We start from the raw sequence: 27,962 nt of genomic DNA, 5'->3' as shown, positions 1-27,962 counted from the left end.
TGCAAAAGGGCCTCTGGGAGCTGTTTGCAGAGCCCAGCATTTGGGCTGGGCTCCCCACACCGTTCCATTGTTCTGGTTGGGGCTGCTGGCAGAATACAATGTAATCTCCTGGCTCCTGATGAGAACACAGCATGCGGGCTGTTGAGAGATGCTTTATCTTTCTGCTGCTGAACGATGGATTTTAAGCTCACCATAAAATCGTTGTTCAGGCAAAAAGTGCACGTTTACACGCAATGATTATCGCTCATCTGTGGGCGATTGAATGAATTTGGAGCGATGTTCGTTGCATGCAAAAGGGCCTTTACAGCCACAGATGCCTCTATTACATATTGAGCTGGAGGGGGTGAATACATTTGCACTCAGTTACTTGGTGTTTAATCAAAGTGATCAGTGTCAGAGAGAGTCCAATTTATTAAAGAAACAAAAAAGTTCAAACTTGGTGCTTAAAATAGTCATGGACTGACGTCCACTGTGTATTGTCTATTGTCATTATAGAAACAAACATGGCAAATGGGTGGATACTTTTGCATTTTATGTTCAATGAGGGCACACTGACGTGAGTGTATTTTGTGCGCATAATACGCAGTGCTGAAGCCCCATAGGCTTGCATTGGGGTATTCAAAAATTGCAGCAGGTCCTATTTTGGTCCATATTATAGACCGAAACCGCTCGAGTCTATGGGAGCTGTAAGAATATGCAGAGAATATGCAGGAGAGTCAAATGATGTCCAATTCCAGTCAAGGTAATTACACAACGATATTTCTTCCAAATATTGAGTTGAAGGGGATGAATACTTTTGCCTTTAGGTGTTTTGTGCTTAATAATAGCCATGACTGTTGATCAATGTCAAAGAGAGTTAAATGCAGTCCATAAAAGCAGTCCACTGTCAGTCACTATCATTATAAAACATGACAAGCCGTAGAGGCTTCTACTAAACATTGAGTTGAAGGGGATGAATACTTTTGCATTTGGTGATTTGGTGTTTAATAACAGTCACGAATGTTGAATAAAGTCAGGAAAAAGTCAAATGAAGTCCACTGTGATTCGAGGTCATTATAAAATTTAACAAGTCAGAGGGGTGAATACTTTTTTTAAGCACTGAGTAGGATTTTTAGTGCTTATACTTTATATACTGGGATTTATTTTGGGAGGGTGGGGGTGGCTCCCCCAGATCACTGGAGCTCACAGATGAGGGTTGTACGTCTACTTCTGAAAGCACATAATGTCCTGACCTGCGGTGACTTTGGGTTGTGGAGCTGATATCCATTGGATGGGGCCCATATCTGAAGGGCGGCTGAGGAGAGGATGTTATACAGTGATGAAGCCTCTGAGATGTGGCTCCTGTGCAGATATTTGCAGACTTGTTGCAGCAGATGGTAACATTAAAGCAGCAGATGGCACAAAGCAAGTTACAAGTGAACATCGAAATTCTAGAAAATCAAGAGAAAGTTGAGCAATGACCTCTGAGCTGGAAACTGGAGAAAAGAGCGAGAGAAGAAAAGTCATGAGAAAGTAAGTGAACCATGTGGGTGTCTGCTGACGGTGGAGCATGGACGGCATCCTGTGCACTGAGGCTCCTTGCCTACTTCATTGCAGAAAATTATGGAAGCCACCAGAGATAGAAGTTACTTCTCGTATAGGTTGAAAGAGGTCCAGGACTTCCAGGGCACCAGCAGCTTTCTAAATGTTCACTTCATGAGAACCATTCACCAGTCTTTTATGGGCAGCCACATTCATGGTGATCTTATAGCGGAGTCTGGTATTTGGTAGAGGGGGTTAAAAAAAATCAAATAGGGTACAATGTATCATCCAGTCATCACTGCACTCACCTGGAGCTTAGCCGTACCATGTCCCTTCCTTTCTTCCAGCTGATGGTGGGTTTAGGGGAAGCTCTAGGTTTGCACTCGATGAGGACGAAGCCCCCGACTTTACCTAAGGTCACTCTTCTAACAAAGGCGGAAGAGAAGTCCGGACTGACCGCTGAAATGAGAAGATACAAGGTTGTAGGGGCTAAATCAGGGGTACAGATATCACGGTGGCAGCCGATGGTGGTGTTATGGGGCACATGAAGCCATGATCTCCAGCTCAGGTTGGAGATGTTTAAACTTATGCAAAGTTCCCTCCATTGCAATGCCAGCAAAGGACTTCACTACTTTGCACCTGCAAACCATAAAAGGTAGCTTAGGTGAGGCTTTGGGGAATTTTCAGACCCCAGCAATTCTTAACCTCCTGTGACCAGTGCACCAGAGTGGCTCCCCCTACTCTTTTGTGGTCCGCAGCTTCCATTGCTCATCATATACTGTTGAAAACTTTGTAGAATGCAGGAAGTGATGTGGAGCTGGCAGAGGCCTGACCCAGAACCCCATTACAGTCCCTTCTTAGCCCAAACAGATTATTATGGGACGCTTGTCGGAAGGGTTCCGATATGGAACAAGTCCTATTATTTGTAATCCATGCCACATATGACGTGTCCTCACCGATCACCCGCAGCTCGGCGCTGGAGTAAATGGTCCCATGTTTGTTTTCTGCCAAGCACTGATACATTCCTGAGTCTGAGCTGTTCACAGAGGTGATGGTGAGACCCCCGTGCTCAATCTGAAGACGGCCCTGAGGAAGAAAGAAGACTGAGCAACAGTATACTGTAAGCTGAGACACTAGATCTAAGCCTATCCTGTGTGATACTGTCTGCTGAGCTGTATATCTAATCTTACCATGTGTGATACTGTCTGCTGAGCCACTGTATCTAAGGGTGTTTTCACATCTGCATTCGGGATTCTGATTTCCTGCTCTATTTGGGGAGCAGGAAAGGAGATTTCCCGCGGCTGAATGAATCAGTCTCTGGACAGAACCAAACAGCTCCAGGCGGACCCCATTGACTATAATGGGACCATCCATTTTCCGCCAAGCTGTCTGGCTTTTGGTCGGAAGAACAAGCACTGCATGTAGCACTCTTTCTTCTGGTATTTTCAGTTGCGTCTGTGATAGAACCTCCAGCCATAGGTTCTGACACAGATATGAAAGCGGCCTAATCCTATCATGTGTGATACTCTCTACTGAGCTGCTGTATCTAATACTGTCCTGTGTGATACTGTCTGCTGAACCGCTGTATCTAATCCTATTTTAGGGGATATTGTCTTCTGAGCTGTTGTATCTAATTGCCCATTTAGACGGGACGACTGTTGGGCAAACAATGCCCGACACTCGTCCCTGCACATACTCGCTCCCGTGCTGCTGCACGGGAGCTAGTATCGCAGGCTCACAGTGGGGCGGCTGCAGAAGATTTCCTCCCACATTTTTCCCCCGCCCCTCTCCGTTGACTTAACATAGTGGCCATTCAATACTGAACGGCCGCTATTTACACTGAACAATGAGCTCATCGTCCATCTTTAATGCTGCATAAATGACGGATGATGAGCTGAATGATGATCGTTCAGTGTAAATAGCAGCTGTTCAGTATTGTGAAGCCGCTATGTTAAGTCAATGGAGAGGGGCGGGGGAACGAGAGGAGTGAAATCTCCTGCAGCCTACCTGCCCCCCTGCTGGCCGCTCTGTAAGCGAGCCAGCACTTCTAGCTCCCGTGCGACAACACGAGAGTGGGGACACACACAGGAATGAGTGTCAGGCATCGTTTGTCCGACATGCGTCCTATCTAATGGGCCTTAATCCTTGCTGATACTGTATCTAAGTCTATGATACTGTTTATGATACAGTCTACTCTCCCTTGCTCCCAGTCCTTACCTTACTCTGCAGACGTTGTCCGTTTTTCAGCCAGGCGTATGTTGGTTTTGGACGCCCGCTGGCTTTACATTCTAGTAGTACATTTTCTTCAATTGCAATATGAGCGTCGTTGATTTTTTGAACCCAAGCGGGAGGAGCTGCAGAAAAAAGGTACTGGTTTACAGCGGTGTCACAAATAAACATTTATTTTCATTTCAACCAAAAAATGTATCTGTGAGATCCCCCGCAATCCACACAATACCCAGAATCCCCGGGACCACCAGACCCACCTTAATCCACAAAGTGCCAAAAATCACTGCAATCTACAGAACTTCCTAAAATTCCCGGGACCCCCAGAATCCGCACTATCAACAGAACCGCCATAATTCACATAACCCCCCAAAATTCCTGGCACCCTCAGAATCCCTATAATCTACGAGTACCCTACTACCCACATAACTCCAACAATCGACAGACACCTAATCCCAACAATCCACTGAACCTCCAGAAATCCTCAACACCCCCAGAATCCACAAAATTCCCACAATCCACAGGACCCTCACAATTCCTGGTACCCTCAGAACTCTCAAAATCCCCACAATCCACAGAACCCAGACAATCCACAGAACCACCCAGATCCACACAATCCACAGAACCCCCAAATCCCCACAATCCACAGAACCCCCAAATCCCTGGGACCACTAGAACTCTCAAAATTCCCCAAATTCAGATAACCCTAACAATCCACAGAAACCCTAAAATCCACACAATCCACAGATCCCTGGGACCCTTGGAATTCTCACAATCCACAGAACTCACACAATTCCTGGGATCCCCAGAATCCCCACAATTGACCACAGTCCTTGGGACAACTAGAACCCTAACAATCCACAGAATCCTCACAATCTCTACAAACCACAGAACCCCCAAAATTCCAGGGACTCCCAGAATCTTGACAATTTACATACCTTCTAAAACACCAGGGACCCCAAGAATTCTCACTATCCATAGAACCCCTAGAACCTCCCAGTATCCCCCAGAATTCTCAGATCCCCCAAACCCTCCTGATATGGTGGAAACCACTGAGGAAATCTCCCAGCATTCTTGAGTCATCATCCGCTATTTGCCCATTATATTGGCCTTTTGGGAAAGTGGGTGACAGTGGATACGGTGGCCATTAACTCCTTGTTCTCTAAATATGTCCTTATTCCGTGTCATGTCCCTACTATCACCACAAGATTTACCATTCCCACATCTGGAAAAGTTGGGTGATAACTCTTTTGGTGACCATTTTGGTTGTCCCCCATCTTTTCCAGGAATAGATGGCATTCTAAGCCCAGTAGAGGATGACTCCAGGACGCTATATACGGTGATCGGTCAGTAGATAACGTGTCGCGACGGTGCAGATTCTGCTATTATGCCCCCATCATACCAAAGTATGTGAGCTGCCCTCGCACCATGTTCTTCCCCCGCGTATTCTCCGCCACACACTCATATGGTCCTGCGTCTTCCTGCTGGAAGTTAGGGATCTCCAGAACGCCGCTGGAACGATGGCGTCGCACTTTACGGGATATGGCTTTACCGTCCGCCCTCCTCCAGGTGATTGTTGGGACTGGACTATGGGAGAAAAGGTATAAAGTTGACATTACAGACGAAGATACAGGTGACAGCCAATAGGACGACCACTACACCACAAAGTGTCACCCAACTTTCCCGAATCCTGATAGCAAATGCTCAGTGATTTGGGAAACACCATAATGTGGCGATTTCACTCTTGACGAGAGCGGACAACTCCTGCGGAAGCTGAAATGGCAGCCATGTTGGTTGCCACTTAGCTTTCTCCGGAACAGACAAAACTTATTTACGGATTTTGCGTCTTGTTACTATAAACGTGAAGAAAATGACTGATTGGACCCCAAAACACAGAAATGAATTTAACAGTGAAGAAAACAGTAAACATCTGGTGACATTTTCCGTTTTTCAGCTCGAGGCGATTTCATGTTTCACTTAGGTTGGAGCCAGCAGCTGAACTTATCAGCAGTGAGAATCCATTCTGTTTCCTGCGATTACTGGAAGTTTCTTTGTGCAATCTGCAGAGTGATAAGTGGAAAACAAGTTGTCAACTGACACTCGAACCGAACATCCATTCATGCTCAGTACTCTATAATGATGTTCCTGTGCACAGCCTGAGTTTTTTGGTTCATGAATATAATACCAAAACTGCAGTGGAGACTGACACTCCTTAACATAGTAGGAACAGTATATAAAGAGGGTCTTGCTTTAGAATGATATGCATGTAAATACCATGCAGGATCTACGGAAAGCCGGTGTGCTGCAGCGTCATCTGTTAAACTGCTGGCCCCCATCTAGTAGCACGTTGGACCTCCGCTGGCCTTCAGAACTGCAGCAATTCATAGTGGCATAGATTCCAATAGGTGATTAAATCGTTCTGTACGAATATCGGCCCCTGCGGACAGGAAGCTTCTTGAAGTTGCTGCAGATTAGATGGAGGTGATGACATGTTCTGACCAGCTGACAGGAAGGGGTCATCGATTCATGCTGCTTGTGCCAAATTCTGACCTCCCATCAGCACGGTGCAACAGAAATCTGGATCCATCTGACCAGGTGATGTTTTTCCGCTTCTCAGTGATACAAGATTTGCGCTCTTTTGCCCGCTGGACTCTCACCTTTCTCTTTCTCCTAGACACAATGGCGGTGGAACTGGTCTTGTCATTATAGCCCATCCATACTAAAGAACGTTGAGTTGTACATTTGAACATGTTAGTTGGGGCACCAGTGTTGTTTTCAGCTGCTCCTGACTGTGAAGTGCCTGTTCATCAGAGTGATTCCTGACATCCTCCTCTGACCCCTTTCAGTGACAAGTTGTTTCCGTCAACAGGATCCCTTTTCGCTGGATGTCTTTCCGCAGTCACTTCATTCTCGATTAATTCTCTGCACTGTTACATGAGAAATCCCCAAGCAGAAATCCCCTAGCAGCGATGCCTAGACCTCGTTAGAAGTCGCACAGATCGCTGGATTTTCCCATCTAATGTGGATTCGGACTGAAACTGATCCACGGAAAACTTGTCACGTGATTTTATGCTGCGCTCCAGGGTTACGGGGAGAATTTCCATACAGGGAAGCGCAAATTGTGAAATGACCAGGGGCTCTAACAAAGGACTTGGGGACTCTAATAAAAGAGCCAGTCAGTGTAGATTAAGAGACAGGTGAAGAACTCCTCCCCTCCTGCTCCCGATTTACATTTCTTTAAGATTCAAATTTCAAAATTGCTCAGATTACAATGTAATCACAGCCCGGATACATTGTGAGGCCATAGTTATATGGCCGATAACAAGTTGTGCCTGAGACTGCCAGGTGCGGCTCGTGCAAATCAAAATATTGAAAACAATACATCTTGTAATCGCACAGAATTTGCAAGTTTTGGATACCTTGCAACTTGGATACATTGTAACTTGCATACAGTGACTTGGATACATTGTGACTTGGATACATTGTGACTTGGATACATTGTGACTTGGATACATTGTGACTTGGATACATTGTGACTTACTTCCCCAGAGCGAAACATTCTAGCTTGACAGTGGAGCCCTTTGCTGAGGCGACAGATTCGGGAAAATGCACTTCGATTTTCGGCTCATATTCCCCCATCACTCCTGTAGGAGGAACACAAGAAGACAGTGATTCACCAAGTCACAACTTACTACTTACAGTCAAAACTTAAAGTGGTTGTTGAGTTGTAAACTACTGATGGACTAGCCTTAGGATGGCCCATCAATTGCAGATCAGTGGGGGTCTGCCGTTAGGGTCCTCTGCTGATGAGCTGTTCACTGGGCCAGTGCACTCATACACTGAGCTGAATTTTGCAGAAACCAGACAGCTCTGTTCCCACTGCAGTGGCCGGGCTTGGTATTACAGGCAAAGTTCCCACTGAAGTGGATGGCCTGCAATACCAAGTCTGGCCACTGAAGTATGACTGCACTGACCGGTAAACAGCTGATGGGTGGAGATCCTGGGTAACAGACCCCTTTGCACTGGACACCGCCTTTAAGGGATAAAGCAGAATTAAAAGATTCTTTATGCCATTTTGAGCTGACTGCTTCTTGTCATGTACCGTCAGTCCGGAGTGTTAGTGGTGTGCTCGGTCCTAGCTCTCGTGTGTTCGTCACTGTGTTTGTCACCACACAGGTGTAATTTCCCGCATCAGGTGGTTCCACCTTGGCGATGTAGAGATTCCCGGTGACTTGTGACACGAATCTACGGTTGTCTTGCTGTACGAAGGGTGGGTACTCATTAAAGATCCAGGCGTAGACCAGCTCTGTGCCAAGAAGAGAATACTGGTAATAACCTCAATACAGGTGTTATGTATATACTAATGTGGCACTGCCAGGAGTACAAAGCAGGCAACGAATATAACTTGATGCCACTATATGTACAATTCAGGTGCTATATATAACATCATACTACCAGGGGCAGAATACAGGCACCATATATACCATGGCATTACCAGGGGCGTAATACAGGTACCTTACCTAACATGGCATGACTAGGGACACAATGCAGGTGCCATATATAATACTATGGCACCACCAGGAGAACAATGCAGGCACCATGTATAATATCGTACTGCCAGTGACACAATGCAGGCCCATATATAACATCATACTACCAGTGAGACAATGTAGTTCCATATATAACATCATACTACCAGTGGCACAATGCAGGCCCCATATATAATATCATACTACCGTACCAGTGACGCAATGCAGGACCCATATATAACACCACCACCATAGGCACAATGCAGGCCCCATATATAACATCATACTACCAGTGAGACAATGTATGCCCATATATAACATCATACTACCAGTGAGACAATGCAGGCCCCATATATAACATCATACTACCAGTGAGACAATGTAGGTCCATATATAACATCATACTACTAGTGAGACAATGTAAGCCCATATATAACATCATGCTACCAGTGACACAATACAGGCCCCATATATAACATCATACTACCAGTGACACAATGCAGGCCCCATATATAACATCATACTACCAGTGACACAATGCAGGCCCCATATATAACATCATACTACCAGTGAGACAATGTAGGTCCATATATAACATCATACTACTAGTGAGACAATGTAAGCCCATATATAACATCATGCTACCAGTGACACAATGCAGGCCCCATAAATAACATAACACCACCATAGGCACAGTGCAGGCCCCATATATAATATCATACTATCAGTGAGACAATGTAAGCCCATATATAACATCATACTACCAGTGACACAATGCAGGCCCATATATAACATCATACTACCAGTGACACAATGCAGGCCCATATATAACATCATACTACCAGTGACACAATGCAGGCCCATATATAACATCATACTACCAGTGACACAATGCAGGCCCATATATAACATCATACTACCAGTGACACAATGCAGGCCCATATATAACATCATACTACCACTGACACAATGCAGGCCCATATATAACATCATACTACCAGTGAGACAATGTAAGCCCATATATAACATCATACTACAAGTGAGACAATGCAGGCCCCATATATAACATCATACTACCAGTGAGACAATGCAGGCCCCATATATAACATCATACTACCAGTGAGACAATGCAGGCCCCATATATAACATCATACTACCAGTGAGACAATGCAGGCCCCATATATAACATCATACTACCAGTGAGACAATGCAGGCCCCATATATAACATCATACTACCAGTGAGACAATGCAGGCCCATATATAACATCATACTACCAGTGAGACAATACAGGCCCCATATATAACATCATACTACCAGTGAGACAATACAGGCCCCATATATAACATCATACTACCAGTGAGACAATACAGGCCCCATATATAACATCATACTACCAGTGAGACAATGCAGGCCCATATATAACATCATACTACCAGTGAGACAATGCAGGCCCCATATAAAACATCATACTACCAGTGAAACAATGCAGGCCCCATATATAACATCATACTACCAGTGAAACAATGCAGGCCCCATATATAACATCATACTACCAGTGAGACAATGCAGGCCCCATATATAACATCATACTACCAGTGAGACAATGCAGGCCCCATATATAACATCATACTACAAGTGAGACAATGTAAGCCCGTATATAACATCATACTACCAGTGACACAATGCAGGCCCCATATATAACATCATACTACAAGTGAGACAATGTAAGCCCGTATATAACATCATACTACCAGTGACACAATGCAGGCCCCATATATAACATAACACCACCATAGGCACAGTGTAGGCCCCATGTATAATATCTTACTACCAGTGAGACAATGTAAGCCCATATATAACATCATACTACCAGTGACACAATGCAGGCCCCATATATTACATAACACCACCATAGGCACAGTGTAGGCCCCATATATAACATCATACTACCAGTGACACAATGTAGGTCCATCTATAACATCATACTACCAATGACACAATACAGGCCCCATATATAACATCATACTACCAGTGACACAATGTAGGTCCATATATAACATCATGCTACCAATGACACAATACAGGCCCCATATATAACATCATACTACCAGTGGGACAATGTAGGTCCATATATAACATCATGCTACCAATGACACAATGCAGGCCCCATATATAATATCATACTACCAATGACACAATGTAGGCCCCATATATAACATCATGCTACCAGTGGGACAATGTAGGTCCATATATAACATCATGCTACCAATGACACAATGCAGGCCCCATATATAATATCATACTACCAGTGACACAATACAGGCCCCATATATAACATCATACTACCAGTGAGACAATGTAGGTCCATATATAACATCATGCTGCCAGTGACACAATGCAGGCCCCATATATAACATAACACCACCATAGGCACAGTGTAGGCCCCATGTATAATATCTTACTACCAGTGAGACAATGTAAGCCCATATATAACATCATACTACCAGTGACACAATGCAGGCCCCATATATTACATAACACCACCATAGACACAGTGCAGCTGCTACGCACATAATATGACGATCTCAGGAGTGCAATGCAAGTGAAGCTGAATTCAGGAACTTGTTGACAAATTTTCAACATCCCTGCTTGCTGTCAGTGAATGCATTTTTTTTTTACATCAATAGGTCAAAAACCTTGTCTGGCTCATAGCTTACTACAATGTATCCCGTCTAGACAATCCTCTGTAGACTGATACTGTGACCTGCATTTATACATTGTAATAAACTATCAGGACCTGAGAAAGATTTGTGTAGTTTCTAATATATCATTCAAGATCTCTGCTTGTTGTCAGTCCATCAGAACTTTAATCTTCATATCCACGGTGTGAAAACCCAGACAGACCCAATACTTTTCACAGCTGAGGGTTTGCTACAATTGTATCCAGTCTACATAATCTATTGGACTCCACACTGATACATGTTACCTGCACTGATACATTGTAACAAACAGGCAAGCAGAGATCTTAAAAAGCAGTGAGAACCTGAAGCTCTAAGTAAACGAGGGAGTTGACTATAGATTAGGGCGTTTTATAGGCATGAGAGAGTATAATTCGAACCACTTGATATCAGTCCCACCTTACGGCTGCTATTAAAGGAGTGCCGTTAATGCTCATGTTGTAGCGCTAAGGGTGCGGGCAGACGAGCGCATAAACGGCGCGTTTTTGCGACCAAACGTATATACGTGACCATCTGAGGCAATGGTTTCGAATGTATTCGTTCACATGGGCGATTTTACGGCGCGTAAAAACGGCAATTCGAAAAAAAACGGAACATATGCGACCAGAATTACGCGCCAACGCATATTCGATCGCCGAAAAGACCGTTTGCAAAGTAGGAACAAACGAAAATACGCTTTCTAGCTCTGGTCGTGATCGGTGAAAAACGATCGCTCGGGCGATTATACGTTGCGCTCGTGCGAACGTAAATACCCCTACGCTCGTCTGCCCGCACCCTAATTGCCAGGCCGCACTTGTGCTTCCATCCCAGCAATTGTGGGGAAAGCGTGAGTGCTAGTGATTGTGTAATAGCAGGCTTAGCCTTCAGACTAGACATCAGGAAGCTGGTGGCTCTGTGCAGCTGCAGCTTGAAGATGCGGCTCTGCCTGTGACAGTCGATAATTCAAAGAATGACCAGCAGAGGGCAGTTTCCCATAAGTAACGAATATAATAGTCACCTCCAGAATGAGCAGGTGGTCCGCACAGCAGCACCATCCCCTGTCCCTCCCGTACATACACCGTACTGCGGGGTCTGGTCTGGAATGAATCAAGATCTGTGGAAGGAAACATTCACAGATTTAGGGGTTAAATGGTGACACGATGAGCATCACATGTGCAGGACGTAGAGAACACGGACGGCGGACATCATACCATTACATGGTGGACTCATGTCAAAGGATAACAACCTCCACCTAACTGTTCAGATTCTTCTCCATAGGGGGCAGTATTATGGTGGTACAAGGTTGGGGTATTTGCGATCTGCAGGTCACGGTAACTTATGAGTGACGACGCAACGCATATAGACTTCCATCAGATTAGGAGACTGCCGGGCTGCACTGCGTTTTCTGGTCTCACAATCTGTGTTGGGGCCGAAATGGCTCCAGGCTCAATGTGAAACATGATTGTGGTGGGAGCCGCGGTGGGGGTAATCATCCGTGGGAGACGGACGGGATTCGTGGACGGGACTGATGACACAGAATTGTAATGACTTATGCGCTAATACACGAGGAGCACACAGGTGACGCCGCCATGAGGAATGAGGCGACGGGGAACACCGCCCCCTCCGACCTTTACATTTATTATATGTATATTTAATGAGGAACAATGCAATGTCAGCGGGATCGCTCCGAAATTACAACCTCTGGGCGTCCTGCTGCACCTGCTGTCTCCATGTAGATCTAGTCCAGATCTAGTCTTATGCATGATGTCTATATACTGCGCTTATATACCGGTATACAGTCACGTCTGCTGTCATATATAGTCATATGCCTGCTGTCTATATACTGCGCTTATATATACAGTCACGTCTGCTGTCATATATAGTCATATGCCTGCTGTCTATATACTGCGCTTATATATACAGTCACGTCTGCTGTCATATATAGTCATATGCCTGCTGTCTATATACTGCGCTTATATATACAGTCACGTCTGCTGTCATATATAGTCATATGCCTGCCGTCTATATACTGCGCTTTTATATACAGTCACGTTTGCTGTCATATATAGTCATATGCCTGCTGTCTATATACTGTGCTTATATATACAGTCACGTCTGCTGTCATATATAGTCATATGCCTGCTGTCTATATACTGCGCTTATATATACAGTCACGTCTGCTGTCATATATAGTCATATGCCTGCTGTCTATATACTGCGCTTATATATACAGTCACATCTGCTGTCATATATAGTCATATGCCTGCTGTCTATATACTGCGCTTTTATATACAGTCACGTCTGCTGTCATATATAGTCATATGCCTGCTGTCTATATACTGCGCTTTTATATACAGTCACGTCTGCTGTCATATATAGTCATATGCCTGCTGTCTATATACTGTGCTTTTATATATAGTCACGTTTGCTGTCATATATAGTCATATGCCTGCTGTCTATATACTGCGCTTATATATACAGTCACATCTGCTGTCATATATAGTCATATGCCTGCCGTCTATATACTGTGCTTTTATATACAGTCACGTTTGCTGTCATATAAAGTCATATACCTGCTGTCTATATACTGCGCTTATATATACAGTCACGTCTGCTGTCATATATAGTCATATGCCTGCTGTCTATATACTGCGCTTTTATATACAGTCACGTCTGCTGTCATATATAGTCATATGCCTGCTGTCTATATACTGTGCTTTTATATACAGTCACGTCTGCTGTCATATATAGTCATATGCCTGCTGTCTATATACTGTGCTTTTATATACAGTCACGTCTGCTGTCATATATAGTCATATGCCTGCTGTCTATATACTGTGCTTTTATATACAGTCACGTTTGCTGTCATATATAGTCATATGCCTGCTGTCTATATACTGTGCTTATATATACAGTCACGTCTGCTGTCATATATAGTCATATGCCTGCTGTCTATATACTGTGCTTTTATATACAGTCACGTCTGCTGTCATATATAGTCATATGGCTGCTGTCTATATACTGCGCTTATATATACAGTCACGTCTGCTGTCATATATAGTCATATGCCTGCTGTCTATATACTGCGCTTATATATACAGTCACATCTGCTGTCATATATAGTCATATGCCTGCCGTCTATATACTGTGCTTTTATATACAGTCACGTTTGCTGTCATATAAAGTCATATGCCTGCTGTCTATATACTGCGCTTATATATACAGTCACGTCTGCTGTCATATATAGTCATATGCCTGCTGTCTATATACTGTGCTTTTATATACAGTCACGTCTGCTGTCATATATAGTCATATGCCTGCTGTCTATATACTGTGCTTTTATATACAGTCACGTCTGCTGTCATATATAGTCATATGCCTGCTGTCTATATACTGTGCTTTTATATACAGTCACGTCTGCTGTCATATATAGTCATATGCCTGCTGTCTATATACTGTGCTGTTATATACAGTCATGTTTGCTGTCATATATAGTCATATGCCTGCTGTCTATATACTGTGCTGTTATATACAGTCATGTTTGCTGTCATATATAGTCATATGCCTGCTGTCTATATACTGCGCTTATATATACAGTCACATCTGCTGTCATATAGTCATATGCCTGCTGTCTATATACTGCGCTTTTATATACAGCCACGTCTGCTGTCATATATAGTCATATGCCTGCTGTCTATATACTGTGCTTTTATATACAGTCACGTCTGCTGTCATATATAGTAATATGCCTGCTGTCTATATACTGCGCTTTTATATACAGTCACGTCTGCTGTCCTATATAGTCATATGCCTGCTGTCTATATACTGTGCTGTTATATACAGTCACGTTTGCTGTCATATATAGTAATATGCCTGCTGTCTATATACTGTGCTTTTATATACAGTCACGTCTGCTGTCATATATAGTCATATGCCTGCTGTCTATATACTGTGCTTTTATATACAGTCACGTCTGCTGTCATATATAGTCATATGCCTGCTGTCTATATACTGTGCTGTTATATACAGTCATGTTTGCTGTCATATATAGTCATATGCCTGCTGTCTATATACTGTGCTGTTATATACAGTCATGTTTGCTGTCATATATAGTCACATGCCTGCTGTCTATATACTGTGCTGTTATATACAGTCATGTTTGCTGTCATATATAGTCATATGCCTGCTGTCTATATACTGCGCTTATATATACAGTCACGTCTGCTGTCATATATAGTCATATGCCTGCTGTCTATATACTGTGCTTTTATATACAGTCACATTTGCTGTCATATATAGTCATATGCCTGCTGTCTATATACTGTGCTGTTATATACAGTCACGTTTGCTGTCATATATAGTCATATGCCTGCTGTCTATATACTGTGCTTTTATATACAGTCACGTTTGCTGTCATATATAGTCATATGCCTGCTGTCTATATACTGCGCTTTTATATACAGTCACGTCTGCTGTCATATATAGTAATATGCCTGCTGTCTATATACTGTGCTGTTATATACAGTCACGTTTGCTGTCATATATAGTCATATGCCTGCTGTCTATAAACTGCGCTTATATATACAGTCACATCTGCTGTCATATAGTCATATGCCTGCTGTCTATATACTGCGCTTTTATATACAGTCACATCTGCTGTCTCCATGTACTGCAAGCCTATATAGTTATATGCCTGCTTTCTATATACTGTAATTATAATTATATATACTGTCACGTCTGCTGTCTCTCTATACTGCATTTATATTTACAGTCATTTCTGCTGTCTCCATTTACTGCAATCATATATAGTCATATGCCTGCTGTCTATATACTGTGCTTATAATTATATATACAGTCACATCTGCTGTCTCTACATACTACACTTACATATACAGTCATAAGTAACTCTCTCTATATACATCCTATATACTGTACTCTCTTCTCATATATATATATATACATACATATATATATATAGTCATATCTGCTGCCTCTATATACAGTGCTATATATTTTCTATATACTTGGCTCATATATAGTTTATATGTCACATGACTGCTGTCTCAATATACATTTTATATACAGTGCCATATACAGTATAGTCATATGTTTGCTGTCTCTATGTACGGTGCTCTTATATACAAGCATATGTCTTCTGTCTCTATATACTGCAATCTCTTCTCACATACACAGCTATATGCCTACTGTTTCCGTATACGTCGTATATACTATGGTCATATATAGTCATGTCTGCTGCCTCTATACACTGCACTTTCTCCTCATATATACACTCACAATGTCTGCAGTCTCTATATACATTCTATATACTAGGCTCCTATACAGGATGGGCCATGGAAAATTAGCTCAGCACCACACCCCTATGAAAGCTGTCTAAATGAAAATCTGCCTTTGTTGCCCCTAGCAACCAATCACAGTGCAGCTTTCATTTTACCTCAGCAGTATAAGCATTAGCAACCAATCAGAGCTCAGCTTTAATTTCTTATACTGCTGAAGTAAAATGAAAGCTGTGCTGTGATTGGTTTCTATGGCATCTCCAGCTGTCACTTTATGCTCTGCTGTCTCTTTCTTGTGTTCTGTGTGCTGATGTCTCTTTGGCAGTATTTCCAGCTGTCACTCCAAACTCTGCCATCTCTTTCTGGTGCTCTATGTGCAGGTGTCTCTTTGGCAGTATCTCTAGCTGTCACTCTGTGCTCTGCCATCTCTTCCTTGTGTTCTATGAGCTGATGTCTCTTTAGTGGTACCTCTAGCAGTCACTCTATGCTCTGCTGTCTCTTTCTTGCGCTCTATGTGCTGATGTCTCTGCCTCTCACTCTGTGTCCTGCCAACTCTTCCTTGTACTCTATGTGCTGATGTCTCTTTGGCGGTCTCACCAGCTGTCACGCTGCATCCTGCCATCTACGTCATGTTAGGTCGCAGTCTCTCCCGATGTGACATCTCACTTGTGACAGAGGGGTGCAGGTTGGGGTGGGCTAGTTTTGGGGGCGCCGGCGTGGTGTCGCAGCGGGAGAGGACAGAGGCCGCCATGTCCTTCTCACTTGATCTGTTGATGTTAAATGATGCCACAATGTAGTGTGATTGTCACTGTAACAAAAGCTTTCTAATTAATTGACCCGAACACAAAAACACGCTGATCATTTAATTAGCACCAATCCAGAGGGGGTGGCGGAAGGAGCGCAGGAGTGGGGGGGGGGGGCACGGAGTAATCGCGGACTTCTTACAGGTCTCCTAGCAACTCCTGTTCTGGCAGCGAGGAGACAAATGCCGCAACAATCCGACTCCTCAGCCATCCTCATTCACCGGCTTCATTCCTATGTACTTGGCTAATGAATGGCTTATTCTCCAGTCACATCCAGAGCTGCAGCCACAGTCTTACTAGCTGGCACCAGTTCTGTGCAACCAAACATACCACAAACAGCTTAGCTGAGATCTCATTATGCGCTGCACACGGCTGCACTGCATTATGGGATGTATTCTACAATAGTTTTCAGTGCTTAGCATTAAACATTCTATCTCCCACAATACACTGCAGTAGAACATGTCCTGTGCAGACACTGAACCAGCAGGAGGTAGTGGTGGTATATGACGTTCTGCAGCCTGAATTCAATTGGAAACCAGCAGATTTATGAATGCAGCTCTGGATGTGACTACAGCATACATTATGATCAAGAGAAGCTCAACTTGTTTTTAAATTGACACTCAGAGGGGTAGAGATAAGAAAATTTATGTGACTTATCTAGTTTGTTTCCACAACATCATATCACACATGTGAGCAGAGTGTTATTGCTCTGAGTGAGAGAAACCAAGTAATCTTGTAGATATGATACCTTTTAATGGCTAACAAAAAGACATGATGTTACAGCAAGCTTTCGGATCTTCTATCAATCCTTCCTCTAGCTAAAATAGAACTGGTTTGGATGGGGCATGTATATAATACACAAATGCAGAGAGGACACCCCTCTGGATTGAAATACAAATGATCACACACAGAAATTTGAGACTGTTTTGCACTCAAAACTTAAAACAGACAAACTGAGCTGAGACATAAATACTTAATCAGTCCACTGAGCTCAGGAATGTGACAGTTTTATGATGTGTCTTATCTCTCCTTCAACCTGCACATGGAAGGAGATGCAGCACCACCCATTGGATGGCAACATTATTACAAGTCAAGTTCTGAATTTTTATGAAGTTTAAAATAATGATTTGGAGGAAGACATCCCTCTTGTCCTCCTTCAGACCTTTCATACTTTCCACTTATGCAAGAATATCAGGCTGAAGTTCATTACATTCTTGAGGGTATCAAACATGGCCATAAATTTGTACTCCCAAATTCTTCTGTGATGCTGCGACTTGAAATTGCCCTTTAGTTTGATAACGCTGATTTGCTCTATGCTGTGTCCATGACCACAAAAATGTTTTGCACAGATAGTTCAGTCTTTCCCTCTGTAATTGAGTGGCGATGAGATCTCATCCTTGCTCTCAGTTTTTGTCCTGATATAAAGCCCCTCAACAGGCCATTCACTGCACAGGATCAGGTACACAATATCCGATGTGGAACATGTGAATGTCCCTGGGAACATGTCCCGTGGAACATGTGAATATAGTCCTGCTGTGTGTTGGGGATCCGTATCCTGGCCGCAGTCAGTATATGTGAGCAGGTCTTGCAGCTCCTTACCTTACGGAGATAAGTTCCTTTTTGTGTGTCAGAGGGCAATGCACTGCTGATTATACAGTTCCTCAAATTAGGAGGTTGCCTGTAACACATGAGCGGAGGGTCCGGGAATATGGTTTTCAGACGGTCATCCTTGTGTAGGGTATGGTGGAGTTTCTTTGCGGTTTTCCTTAGTACCTCTAGTTGCGGATTGTAGGTCACTACTAGAGGCACACGATTGTTTCTTTCCTTCTCCTTGTATTGAAGTAGTTGATTTCTGGGTATCCTGGTGGCTCTGGTGATTTGGTCATCAATTGAGGTGGGATGGTAGCCCTGATTTAATAATGTCCTTTTACGATGGTATAGATGCTGTTGGGTTGGAGCAGATCCGGTTGTATCTGATGGTCTGGCTGTAGACAATGGACTTTTTGATGTGTTTAGGATGGAAACTGTCCCATCTGAGGTATGTGGGCCGATCAATCGGTTTTCGGTATAGGGATGTCTGTATTGAGTTGTTCAAAAGTTTTATGGTGGTGTCCAAAAAGTTGATTACTGTATACACGTAGCTTAATGTCAGGTTTATGGTGGGGTGGAATGCATTGAATCTCTCATTTTACTAGTTCTTTTTCGATGTTGGTCCAGATGATTATGATGCCATCAATGTAGCGGAAGTAGGCCAATGGTTTGTCGGGGCAAGAGGCCAGAAAGTCACTCTGCAGTTTCGCTATGAAAAGGTTGGTATACTGCGGTGCCATTTTACTGCCCATGGCAGTTCCCGTGAGTTGCAGAAATATCTCGTTATCAAAGGAGAAATAATTGTGTGTGAGGATGAACCTTGTGAGTTGTAACACCGATTCAGAGGCAACTCTATTGGCATCAAGATGTGCCTGGCAGGCAGTCAGTCCATCTTCATGTGGTATGTTGGAGTATAAGCATTCCACATCCATGGTGGCCAGGATTGCGCCATCTGGGAGGGGACCTACAGTTAATAGTTTGTTCAGTAGGTCCGTGGTGTCCTGTGAGTAGCTAGTTGTATTCCTCACCAGTGGTTTGAGGACACCTTCCACCTATCCTGAGATTTTTTTCAGTGAGGGTTCCCCCCCTGAGATAATCGGCCTTCCTGGGTTGCCAGCTTTGTGTCGTTTCGGAAGCATATAGAATACTCCAACCTTGGGGTTCTCCGGTATCAAGTCCAAAAGTCTTGTGGAGCCCACACACAGACTTCTCATGACCCTTCTTAATTCCCTCACATATTTCTGAGTCGGGTCTTGATCCAGTTTGGTGTAGTGTCTGGTGTCCATCAGCTGCCTGTCTGCTTCTTTTGTGTAGTCTGATATATTCATGAGGACTATAGCACCACCCTTATCTGCCGGTTTAATGGTGATTTCCTTGTTGTCTTTAAGTGCATAGATGGCCCTTCTTTCTTGCATATTGATATTAAATACTGCCTTTTTCTGCTTGTCCAGTATAGTAGATTGCACCTCATGTCTAAAGGAGTCTATATATTTATCCAAAGTGGGATTGCGGCCAGGAGGGGGCGTCCAATCAGACTTCTTCCTGGCCCAAATTTCTCCTGTGTTTGTGTGCTTGGAGGTCCTGTGTCCTCTGTGTTATGGAAGAACTCTTTCAGGCTTAGTCTCCTGTAATATTCCTCCATGTCACTGCACATGTGAGCAGGACACGTTATATATGTGTTACATATTATACATGTCAGGACACATATTATAAACATGTCACATCTCAGGATGCATTTACATGTGTCACATATTATACAAGTGTCAGGACACATATTATACGTGTCACATGTGTATACTGTATTTTCTAACATGTCAAATATCACGATACATGCATGTGACATATGCATGTCAGGAAATAAAATACTTGTGTCATATTATACAAGCGTCAGAACACCTATCATACATGTCACACATCAGGAGATACACTATACACGTGTCACATATACTGTACACATGTGAGGATACATACATATGTGACATATTATATAAATGTCACATACACATGTTAGGACACACACATCTCAGAACACATTATATATGTGTCAAATATGATACACGTGTCACAAGACATATACACTTGTCATGACATATATTATCCATCAGTCACGTAAAAATGTCAGGACATACAGTATGCACGTGTCTCATGCTATACTGTACACATGTCAGGACACATACACATTTGGCATATTATATACATGTCAGTACTATACATGTGTTACGTATTATACAGGTGTCAGGACACATTGTACATGTGTTATATAGTATACAAATGCGGGGACACATTATACACGTGTTATGTTATACACGTGTCCGGACATATTATACATGTGTCAAGACACTCATACATGTGTCACATATATGTGTGCCAGGACACATATTACACATGTCACATATAATATACATGCCACCAGGATTTAGTTTTAGGACTCACAAGCAAACTGCAGGAAAGCCTCCCGGCTGAGGATGGTCCCCAGAGAGTTGGTAGCGTCACACTGGAAGGTGCCGACATCCCGCACCCGATCCGGGTTACTGATGATTAAACTTCTGTCCAGCACGCGGTAGCGGTAATCCTGCGCCTCATCCAGAAGCGTCCCGTTCACTCTCCACCTACAAAGAGAGGGGCCGATACAAACATCAGATGCCGATACACAGCAGAGACGTGTGCAACATGCGCCATAAAATACTTGGGGGCTTATTCCCTTAGATCAGCGGTTCACGCTCCGGTGTACATACAGGCAGTGCCCGGCGATGAGCAGCCAATGTATGGAGAAGTGTAAGCCTCATAATACATGACATCAGGTGACACATCCGTGTGCCAGAGGAGGACCAGCACACGCTTTCTTGCTATAAACTATGCCAGTTTCTGGTGGCGATCATAGTAAATGTGATGAGATGCGCCCAGCCTCACTCCATAAAGCCAGGCCCTGCCCAATGTATGTGCGGGGTAAATTACCAAAAAGCTGCAGTTTTGTTGCATGTCAGATTTCTGGCATCCAGGTCAATCAATACTCCTCTTTCACTATTATGATCTCTGCTTGCTATCAGTGAATAGAAATATTTTTCTTACTATCCAGAGATCGAAAACCTGTATAGACCTAATACATTGTAACAAACCCTCAGAAGAAGTATCTGTACCCTGAGAAGTATCGGTCTGGGCAATCTTCTGTAAGATGAACACATCAGCAGCACAAATCTCTCCTGTCCTAATAGTTGTTACAATGTATCAGTGCAGCAAACGTGACAGTCTGGAGTCCACAGAGGATTGTCTAACACTGTAACAAAACATCAGCTGTGAGAAGTATTAGGCAGGGTGTTTTTAGCCTCTGGATGGAAAGAAGAATGTTCCATTTACTAACAGCAAGCAGAGATTCCGGAAATGGTGAAGAATTGATACTCTATGCCTGCTTGTGTTGAGCATCTACAGGCATACAATGAGTTGTCCTTTGTAGATCTGTGACATAGAGACATCGGGATGTCACATTTCTGTGCGGCTATGGATGACTCACTCCAGCACTCCAAGAGAAGTGAATGGAGACCCCGGTGGTCTCATGACTCAAAATATGAACTAGTAGCCTCACATGATCCACTTGCACCTAAGAATGAATCATCAGTACAAAGTCGCCATGTGGCGCTGGCCTGAAGTTCTATTGTCACACACAGTATTCGTGCACCTACCGCGTGGCGGGCTTCGGGTGACCATGTGCCTCGCAGACCAGCCTCAATGTCCTGTCCTCAGAATCTAAAGGAAAGACGAGATTTGCCGGCTCTTGAGTGAAGACCGGACCCTGCAGAGCCAACTCATCTGTGGAGACAATGCAAAAACAACTGTAACTCCCAAGTACACGCTCACATAGAAAACCATAAAGCACAGTGTGCCCCCCTGTTGCAGGGGTATCACCAAGTGCCCCGCTATCTGCACCCCAGATCACCATGGTACAGGTGACATATAAAGTTGTGGCCAAACATTTTGAGACTGATGCAAATTTTGGTTCTCACGCACTTCTCTGGTTCAGTGTTTCTAGCTCTTTTAGGGCTTATTAACACGAACAATATTCTCGCGCGAGTTTTGTGCGATGCAATGCATATAAGACTTGCACAGACATGACACCCATTCTTTTTAAGAGATGCACGCACAGGGGATTTTTTTCTCACAGCATCGCTGCACGCTTCATCTTTGGGCGTTCCCTCGGAACGTCTCCCCCATTGTTTTTAATGGGACGTTAAAACGTATTGCATGGTGTTCCCATGCTGTGTGATGTGCATGCGAGTGCAATGTGATGTTTCCCATTGAAGTCAATGGGAAACACTCGCGATCCTATCACACGCGTGAGGATCGCCATTTCACAGAAGTGATGCAATGCGATTTTTTTAAATCAAAAACTCTTCGCATCGCTGTGAAAAATCGCACATAGTCGAGAAACTCGGCCTGGCATTGTCCTCGCCCCTGTGTGATTGTAGCCTCAGTCAGATGTTTCTATGGTTACTGAAGAACAATCATAAGTATTTCATATGTTTTTACATATTTATTGAGAAATACATCAAGTTTATAGAAAACCCAAAATTACACTGTTGACCATTATTTTTCAGTCCTACTGCGGTTTGCTCTGAGAGGCTGGATATCAGCTTCTGGGTCAAATCCTGAGTGATGACAGCCCATTCGTCCTAATCAGTGATTGGAGTTAGTTACAATTTTTGCGTTTTCGTTTGTCCGCCTGCTTTTTGAGGATTAACCACAGATTCACAATGGGACTGAGATCCGAGGAGTTTTCTGGCCTTGGAGCCAAAATGTTAATGTTCTGTTCACTGAGCCACTTCGTTATCACTTTTGCCTTGTGACACAGTGCTCCATCATGCTGGAAAAAGCATTGTTTATCACCAAATTGTTTCCGGACGGTTGAGAGAAGTTGCTCCCGGATAGTTGGGAAAAGTTGCTCCTGGACGGTTGGCAGAAGTTGCTCCCAGACGGTTGGCAGAAGTTGCTCCCGGACGGTTGGGAGAAGTTGCTCCTGGACGGTTGGGAGAAGTTGCTCCTGGACGGTTGGGAGAAGTTGCTCCTGGACGGTTGGGAGAAGTTTCTCCTGGACGGTTGGGGGAAGTTGCTCCTGGACGGTTGGGGGAAGTTGCTCCTGGACGGTTGGGGGAAGTTGCTCCTGGATGGTTGGGGGAAGTTGCTCCTGGATGGTTGGGAGAAGTTGCTCCTGGATGGTTGGGAGAAGTTGCTCCTGGATGGTTGGGAGAAGTTGCTCTTGGAGGAGGTTTAGATGCCATTCTTTATTCATGGCAGTGTTCTTAGGCTGTGAGTGAGCCCACTCCCCTGGATGACAAGAGCCCTCTCAGGAATGGCAGCAGGAAAGTGTCAGTGCACCTGCACCCAGTGAGGCGAAGGCTTTTCGAGGCTGTCCGGTTTCAGTTGTTCACAGAGGCGTATGTCACTCACATATTAAGCACATATTTTTCATGCATGTAATTAATGGTGCAAAAAGCCCATTGATTTGCATTGGGCCACTCACATCTCACGGATGTGAAAAAACCCTGCATTTCCTATTTTGGTGTGTATTACGCGTGTAATACAACCCAGTATAGGTTATGGGGATTTAACATACGCATGTGTAAAATACACATGTACGTGCATATTTGCTGCACACTGTGTGTTTTACATGGGGCACATATGATTGTGTGAGTGAGCCCCTAAGGAGGGCAACAAAAACCCCCCATCAAAGACAGACTGATATTCTGAAGGTAGTACAGGGATCGGACTGCGGAGGTCTGGGGGAAAGGTATTTTCTCTGATGAAGCCCCTTCAGACTGTTTGGGACATCCGGAAGAATGATTGTTTGGAGAAGAGAAGGTGAGCGCTACCACGAGTCCTGTGTCATGCCAGCAGCAAAGCATCCTGAAACCATTCATGTGTGGGGTCTCTTGTCATCCAGGGGAGTGGGCTCACTCACAGCCTAAGAACACTGCCATGAATAGAGAATGGCATCTAAACCTCCTCCAGGAGCAACTTCTCCCAACCGTCCGGGAGCAACTTCTCCCAACCGTCCGGGAGCAACTTCCCCCAACCGTCCGGGAGCAACTTCCCCCAACCGTCCGGGAGCAACTTCCCCCAACCGTCCGGGAGCAACTTCCCCCAACCGTCCGGGAGCAACTTCCCCCAACCGTCCGGGAGCAACTTCCCCCAACCGTTCGGGAGCAACTTCCCCCAACAGTCCGGGAGCAACTTCTCCCAACCGCCTGGGAGCAATTTCTCCCAACCGTCCGGGAGCAACGTCCCCCAACTGTCCGGGAGCAACTTCTCCCAACCGTCCGGGAGCAACTTCTCCCAACCGCCTGGGAGCAATTTCTCCCAACCGTCCGGGAGCAACGTCCCCCAACTGTCCGGGAGCAACTTCTCCCAACCGTCCGGGAGCAACTTTCCCCAACCGTCCGGGTGCAACTTCTCCCAACCGCCTGGGAGCAATTTCTCCCAACCGTCCGGGAGCAACTTCCCCCAACCGTCCGGGAGCAACTTCCCCCAACCGTCCGGGAGCAACTTCCCCCAACCGTCCGGGAGCAACTTCTCCCAACCGTCCGGGAGCAACTTCCCACAACCGTCCGGGAGCAACTTCCCACAACCGTCCGGGAGCAACTTCCCCCAACCGTCCGGGAGCAACGTCCCCCAACCGTCCGGGAGCAACGTCCCCCAACCGTCCGGGAGCAACTTCTCCCAACCGTCCGGGAGCAACTTCTCCCAACCGCCTGGGAGCAATTTCTCCCAACCGTCCGGGAGCAACGTCCCCCAACTGTCTGGGAGCAACTTCTCCCAACCGTCCGGGAGCAACTTTCCCCAACCGTCCGGGTGCAACTTCTCCCAACCGCCTGGGAGCAATTTCTCCCAACCGTCCGGGAGCAACGTCCCCCAACCGTCCGGGAGCAACGTCCCCCAACCGTCCGGGAGCAACTTCTCCCAACCGTCCGGGAGCAACTTCTCCCAACCGTCCGGGAGCAACTTCTCCCAACCGTCCGGGAGCAACTTCTCCCAACCGTCCGGGAGCAACGTCCCCCAACCGTCCGGGAGCAACTTCTCCCAACCGTCCGGGAGCAACTTCCCCCAACCGCCCGGGAGCAACTTCTCCCAACCGCCCGGGAGCAACTTCTCCCAACCGTCCGGGAGCAACTTCTCCCAACCGTCCGGGAGCAACTTCTCCCAACCATCCGGGAGCAACTTTTCCCAACCGTCCAGGAGCAACTTCTCTCAACCTTCCAGGAGCGGCTTCTCCCAACTGTCCAAGAGTAACTTCTCCTAACCGTCCAGCAGCAACTTCTCCCAACTGTCTGGGAGCAACTTCTCTCAACCATCCAGGAGCAACTTCTTCTAACCGTCCAGGAGCAACTTCTCCTAACTGTCCAGGAGCAGCTTCTCTTAACCATCCAGGAGCAACTTCTCCCAACCATCCTCAAGCATATTGGTGATGAACAATGCTTTTTTCAGCTGGATAAAAAACAAGCAAAAAACAGCCCTCATATGGCCATGTAGATGGAAAAATAAAAAAGTTATGGCTTTTGAAAAGTGTAGATGAAATCCCCCCCCCAAATTATCACATCTGTAGGACCAAAATATGTCATGCTAATAAATCCCATTTGCAGTGGCTTTATGTCACCCCCGTCATAGACACCGATTCAATTTCCTGCTGTCATCTGTGTGTTTGCACTTCCGTAATTCATCTCCCGTTTCCAGCTTTCCACCATATACTGGTTACGTTTAACAAGAATGGCCGCCATGACGCGACGGGATCCTGCAGCCACTACTTCTGGGTGACAGGATACGAGCACAGATCTTATAGGTGCATATTCCTTTAATGCGACAGCCCGCTCTTCTATGAGGTAGTTTTCTTTAGAAGGGCAATAAAGCGAGTATAATTTGTCTGTTTGATTACTGCTGGGTATGAGGGGTCAGGCGGGCGCACTCCAGGGTGCCATTTACACTCCAGTCTCCATGAATAAGTAATAGATGAAAGCGTTTCAGGTAAATAGTTACAGAATATAGCGGCGGGCAGGACGCTCGCGCCAAAGTGGATTTTCAGTAAGTGGTTTCCGTATTTGGTGCTGTTATCAGCACCGTACGAGGCGAAGCGTTTCCTCTGGCCTGACCTTTATCTTGAGGAGGCCAAGGCAGCTGCAGAGGATTGCTGGATGGGGCCAAACTCTCAATAAATATGCAAAAGCATCTTACTAACAAGGCGGCCTGAAGTATCAGTCCTGCTGAATAAATGAATACAGAAGGAGCCGAGCGCCGCAGAGCTCCCCGCTATAGCTGCATCCACTCGATAGGTTAATGGGGGGGCCCCATCTTCAGATAACGTCATCGCATCCTATAGGGCATGGTGTGTGCAGCGCTAGATACAATGGTACCCAGAGAGGGTTGTGTTACAATGCAGTACGATGGGAGGTGTAGCCTGTAGCTGCTGGGACCCGGTGCAAAATCTGTAAAAGGGCCCCCCAACTATAATGCCTCACTTATAGCACTAATCTCCTTATATGGGGGGAGAGACACCCTATGAGCCCCCTAAGGCTCCGGGGGCCCAGGTGTGATGACACTTTCTGCACCCATTATAGCTATGCCCCAGGAATGAATATTCCTGATGGTACAAGAACACGGCTGACAAGTATAACAGCTATTAAAGGGCCCATAGAATAAAACATGACTTGGAAGTAATAGGCAGGTTATCCCCCAGAAGCCGTTCACTGGTCTGCCCAGCTGCTTCTGGGATACTTTGACCCCTTGAGTTCATTACTGTGTGCATGCTGTCACCTACTCCTCTACCCGCAGTCTTTAATAAAGTCTTATATGAGTTGGAATGCTCAGGATGAACAGTATTTCAAGTCACTGACAGAAGCAGAGGTGCAGACAGCTGCAGGGCCCAGAACCATAGGGGGGAGGGGGTGGAATACACATGGAATTCAGATAGCATCTGCTACATTGTATGATCTGCTGTATTATATGATCTGCTACATTGTATGATCTGCTGTATTATATGATCTGCTACATTGTATGATCTGCTGTATTATATGATCTAGTGACACTGCTACATTGTATGATCTGCTGTATTATATGATCTGGTGACACTGCTACATTGCATAATCTGGTGACACTGTATGATCTGCTGTATTATGATCTGCTGTATTATATGATCTGGTGACACTGCTACATTGCATAATCTGGTGACACTGTATGATCTGGTGACACTGTATGATCTGGTGACACTGTATGATCTGCTGTATTATATGATCTGGTGACA

The 27,962-nt window shown here is 44.9% G+C and overlaps 1 protein-coding gene across 1 annotated transcript in view; it reads right to left on the bottom strand.

The window, feature by feature from the left end:
* Positions 1 to 27,962, bottom strand: part of LOC136621450 (contactin-4-like) — a 107,770-nt gene that overhangs the window by 30,803 nt on the left and 49,005 nt on the right. Inside the window, exons 3-11 of the mRNA XM_066596950.1 lie at positions 22,360 to 22,486; positions 21,116 to 21,291; positions 12,014 to 12,109; positions 7,850 to 8,053; positions 7,289 to 7,391; positions 5,150 to 5,334; positions 3,739 to 3,875; positions 2,478 to 2,607; positions 1,830 to 1,980 (exon numbers count right to left, since the gene is read on the bottom strand). Coding sequence (XP_066453047.1) covers positions 1,830 to 1,980; positions 2,478 to 2,607; positions 3,739 to 3,875; positions 5,150 to 5,334; positions 7,289 to 7,391; positions 7,850 to 8,053; positions 12,014 to 12,109; positions 21,116 to 21,291; positions 22,360 to 22,486 — 1,309 coding nt within the window. The remainder of the gene's footprint in view (positions 1 to 1,829; positions 1,981 to 2,477; positions 2,608 to 3,738; positions 3,876 to 5,149; positions 5,335 to 7,288; positions 7,392 to 7,849; positions 8,054 to 12,013; positions 12,110 to 21,115; positions 21,292 to 22,359; positions 22,487 to 27,962) is intronic.

The sequence above is a fragment of the Eleutherodactylus coqui genome, chromosome 3 (assembly GCF_035609145.1).
Source record: "Eleutherodactylus coqui strain aEleCoq1 chromosome 3, aEleCoq1.hap1, whole genome shotgun sequence".
In the NCBI taxonomy this organism is placed as follows: Eukaryota; Metazoa; Chordata; class Amphibia; order Anura; family Eleutherodactylidae; genus Eleutherodactylus; species Eleutherodactylus coqui.
This window is presented reverse-complemented; position numbering and strand designations above follow the sequence as displayed.